The 5,000-nt window shown below is 38.2% G+C and overlaps 1 protein-coding gene across 1 annotated transcript in view; it reads right to left on the bottom strand.

Moving 5' to 3' along the window:
• LOC145418710 (KRAB domain-containing protein 2-like) overlaps window positions 1-5,000 on the bottom strand; it is a 21,186-nt gene that overhangs the window by 15,935 nt on the left and 251 nt on the right. Inside the window, exons 1-3 of the mRNA XM_080287048.1 lie at window positions 4,207-5,000; window positions 3,919-4,116; window positions 3,327-3,753 (exon numbers count right to left, since the gene is read on the bottom strand). The exon at window positions 4,207-5,000 is cut by the window's right edge and continues 251 nt beyond it. Coding sequence (XP_080143174.1) covers window positions 3,327-3,753; window positions 3,919-4,116; window positions 4,207-5,000 — 1,419 coding nt within the window. The remainder of the gene's footprint in view (window positions 1-3,326; window positions 3,754-3,918; window positions 4,117-4,206) is intronic.

Below are 5,000 nucleotides of genomic sequence, written 5' to 3'. Positions count from 1 at the left end.
GTTCAGAGAAATTGCTGTGTTTATCTGGGAATTTATAATATTAAATTGTGTAAAGGAGGTACTAAATGTGAAAGAACTATGAAGGGTCGAGTCATCAGCGTAAGAGTGTATTGGGTTGTGCGTGACAGATAGGAGGTCATTTATATGTATGAGAAAGAGGGTTGGCGCCAAAACTGATCCCTGAGGTACACCAGCATTTATGGAATGAAACTGAGAATAAATTCCATCTACCACGACCAGTATTTTTCTACTATGAAGGTAAGAAGAAATTAGAGGAACCAGTGATGCAAGGCCATAGTGTGACATCTTAGACAATAAGGCCTGGTGCCATACTCTGTCATATGCTTTTGAAATATCAAGTGCTACTGTGTGTGTTTCACCATGTTGGTCTATTGTTTTGTTAATCTGATGGGTGAGAAGGCAAAGAATATCTACAGTTAAACGTTCCTGTCTAAATCAATACTGCCGATCATTGATCAATATATTGATTTCTAGATGCTTGACTATGTGTTTGTTAATTAGTGTCTCAAAAACTTTACCGAGAACAGAAGTAATTGCAATTGGTCTATAGTGTGATGGATCAGAAGTTGCCCCCTTTTTAGGAACAGGATGGATATTTGCTTCTTTCCAAGGGGCTGGAAAAATTGAGGTATGGATGCATAAGCAGAAAAATTTTGCTAATACAGGAGCCAACACCGAGGAGCAATTTTTAAGTATTATAGAAGGAATTTCATCTGGACCAGTGGCTTTGTCTGCTGATAGATTCTGTAATACGGCTTGTATGTGTTTGGTGTGAATCATGAAAGGAGGTATTTGAGGGGAATCAAAATCAAGTACATGAATATTATGATTTTCTGAATTTAGAGTTGAGTCTGTTGAAAAAATGTCAACAAGAAGGTTGGCTTTTCCGCGTGGGTCACTTACTAGATTTCCATTGGGGGACTGTAACGGTGGAATGGAAGAGGTGGTAGTGAAGTTAGTTTTGAATGAATTAAGGGTTGACCAGAATATTTTGTTATCATTTGGATTGTTTAGTAGTTTGTTGGCTTGTCTATGTAGAAAGTTTGATTTAGAAAGATTGATAACAGTTTTGGCATGGTTTCTGATATTTTTATAATAGTTAAAGGCTTCTTTGGTTTTGGTCCTTGTATAAGTGTTATACGTTTTTTTTTTTTATGTTCTGTTACTCGAGCACAATTGTGGTCAAACCATTTAGGAGAATTATATCTTTTTCTGTAACTATGATGGGGAATGAATGTTCCATGCCGACATTAATGAAATCCTGTATGTTGGCCCAATGTGGAATTTGCATCTTGGGAGAAAAAGGAGGTCCAAAGAACATCCAGAAGAAAATTTTGAAGTCCCTCCCAGTCTGCCCTGTCAAAGTGCCATTTAGTCATCACGACAGGTTCAGAGCAGGAGAGTGTGGTGGGTGTGAAACTGGTGGCTTGGATCAGACAATGATCCGAGGATCCGAGGGGGGACTTCACTTCGACATTTTAATTATCTGAATTGGTTGTTAGAAACAAGTCCAATAGGTGGGGATTTTAATCGGGGTTGTCTGGTACACGGGTGGGTTGACTGACTAACTGGGTGAGATTAAATGAGTCTGCAAATAGCTCACATTCAAGACCAGAGTCATCATTTATATATATATATATATATATATATATATATATATATATATATATATATATATACAGGAAAAGCAATACCAGCGTTGCAACGAACAGCATATTTATTATGTCCATAATAAATATGCTGTTCGTTGCAACGCTGGTATTGCTTTTCCTGTATAAGTTGCGGTTCCCTCAGAACAAGCCTGTCTCTCTCTCTCTCTCTCTCTATATATATATATATATATTGTTACGTCCCAGTCCCCACACTGCCACAGGCTCCAACAGCAGTAGTACAGGATAGGAAGGACGTTGCCCAGTGAGTTGTTCTTCTTATGGTCAGCCTTAAGGTGTGCAGTAAACAAGATCAGCTGAGGCAAAAATAAACACTGGCTCCTTAAAGTTCACTGTCTTTATTTTCCAAATAATTCCACTTAATGTTTTCCAACTTCACTTCACTGTTCTCACAAGCACTGGAGCTATACACACTTTATAGATTGCAGTTACACTTAATGTTTAACAACACTTCACAGTTAGTACACTTAATGTTAGTTAACACTTCACTTATTACACAAGTACTGAAAATAATCTTCACTGACAGTAATTACACTTAATACTCTTCACTGTCTTCTCAAGTTCCACTGATGTACAAACTTCAAAAACCCGTCACTGTTTGCCACTGTTTTCACAAGTACCAAAAATATACAACCTTCACTGACACTGACACTACCCCAAAACCGACTGCACTTCACACAAACTGACCTGAAACCCGACTAAACTTGTAATAATCATTACCCCCATCTTATATAAGGTTGCATTACTCTCGAAACTTCTACTTCTCCAACATTCTAGGACATACTGTCTTGCATCAGCCCCTAGCAACAACAGTTATCAACTACGAGACATCAAAACATTCTAGAGCTTTCTTACATTACATAACACTCTAAATCATTAACCTTACGAATTTCAATTACATAATTTAACAAACAATCACTTAAATAAAACATTATAAAGAAAAAGAGCTTAAAAATAAATGAATGTTTAACTTACGAAATAACTACGCTCACAAACACCAGGCAAACTGGCAACTCTGACGACTCGTACCGAAACTTACGGTACCAGAAACGTCTCGAAGGTACGAGACTACCTAACTGGCAAATCCCCCTTCATAACAATATATATATATATATATATATATATATATATATATATATATATATATATATATATATATATATATTACAGTCAATATCTAAATCCAGGGAATTTGTAAAGTGACTGAACTTTTCAGGCAATATATGAATTGCCTGGTTCACCCAGTCAATTTAGAAATCAGCTAAAAATTGCAGACAATTTACAAAGTGACTAAAATTCTGATAGATTTTCTTGGCATATTGACTAATATGGGGTAATATACTGACATAGACAAACAAACAGTATTCTTGAGTAAAATTTTATTTTCTAAAACCTACGTGACGATAGAATGTGATAATAAAACCTACATGACAATATAATGTGATAATAAAACAATGAAAGAATAAAATGTGACAATAAAGTAAGACATTAAATCAGTTTTTATTCTTACAGGTCAAACTAGAATGGCACCGACTATTGCACTTGTGACCTTCTTTATAACATTTACAGCGATTTGTTTGACATTGTTTCTTACTCACAGTACAATTGCACTTAGCATAACCTTGACCACCAAACCTAGATGACTGCTGTACTGCCTGACGAAGTCCTATTTCCTTGTCTGCACTCACGTCACCAAGGCTATACAGTTGCTGGGTACAAATATCAAACTGACTTCTACTGTAGCGTCCCTTAAGTATTCCTTCTCTCACGGCTATTCGATACATGTCATTTTCATTACGATCTAAGATAACACCTATAACATTTCGGGGATCACCTTTACCTCGATCAACCAACGGGATGGGAATTGTCACATTATCTCCGGGATTACCGGGGGCATGATCTAAACGACTACGTTTCACCATGCGTTCAGCTTGGGCTAACTGACCAGCAGCTGCTCTTGACCGTTGAAGTGCTATGTTTTCTTGGAGCACATGAAGTCTTCCTGTAGGATTCGGGTCACAGGGTGAATTGTCTGGATAGGCAGAACCCTCGGATAAACCATCTGAATGAACAAAAAAAGAATAAAAGCAATGGATTTTTAGCTTTATAACAGAGATAAGTATTTAATTAATGGTGATGAACTTGACATGTGGTTATGAGCTTAATGAGATCAGTTATCAGTTACCTTTTTTTATTTTTTTTTTTTCCTGTGTGTGAGTGTCACTACCTGGATGAGCGAAGTCCTCACGGTGAGTAGAACCCTCAGGTGAATCATCTGGATGAGCAGAGCCCTTCGATGAATCAACTGGATGAGTAGAGCACTCGGGTGAATCATCTGGATGAGCAGAGCACTCAGGTGGATCATCTGGATGAACAGAGCACTCAGGTGGATCATCTGGATGAACAGAGCACTCAGGTGGATCATCTGGATGAGCAGAGCACTCAAGTGAATCATCTGGATGAGCAGAGCATTCAGGTGGATCAACTAGACGAGCAGAGCTCTCAGGTGAATCACCTGGATGAGCAGAGTCCGAGAGGAAAGTGTAAGCTCCAAGTAAATCATTTTCAGTAACCATTGTCTTCAAAACTTCCTCTGGAAGTGCAGTTGAGCGTAGACCTACTCTGGCCTCAACACCGAAGAGTGCTTTGTATGGGGATTGTTTGATCCCAGAATGGTAACTGGTGTTCTTTTGAAACTGCACAAACTTGAGTCCCATGGGCCAGTCACTTGTATCATTATCACCTAACCATGAAACTAGCATGTCTTTTATATCACAGTTAAGGCGTTCAACTGATCCCTGACTCTGCGGATGCCTTGGTTTACCATGAACCATTAACAAGTCTGGCCAAAGAAGTTTGAGTTCCGAAATGACTAATGCTGTAAATTCACTACCATTATCGCTTTGAAGAATATGAGGTGCTCCAAACATTAAAAATATGTCCATTAGTTGGAATGCAACCTCAGTGGCCCTTTTTGAAGTTAAGGGACGCAATATGCAATACTTTGTTAGGTGATGTTGATACACCATTATCCACTTATACTTTCCTTTGGCACAACACTGCATGTCAACAAGATCCACCTGAGCTCGTGAGCCAAAGTCCTTTGACAAAATCGGTTTAACAGTAACACCCTTGGTCGAACATCTTTTCCGTTTCTTTTGACACTGAACACACAAAGATTTGAACAGTTCTACAGTATCTCTAGTAACGTTTGCATATCTTGAAAAAGCTTTGACCATTTTGTCTCTGCCGCCATGTCCCGTAGTAATGTGAGCACGTTTTATTGTGTCAAACATATCCTCAATGTGC

Source organism: Coenobita brevimanus, chromosome 116, assembly GCF_032717465.1.
Source record: "Coenobita brevimanus isolate Jiangsu-jjx chromosome 116, ASM3271746v2, whole genome shotgun sequence".
In the NCBI taxonomy this organism is placed as follows: Eukaryota; Metazoa; Arthropoda; class Malacostraca; order Decapoda; family Coenobitidae; genus Coenobita; species Coenobita brevimanus.
Note: the sequence above shows the minus strand (reverse complement) of the source record. Positions and strands in the feature narration are given on the sequence as shown.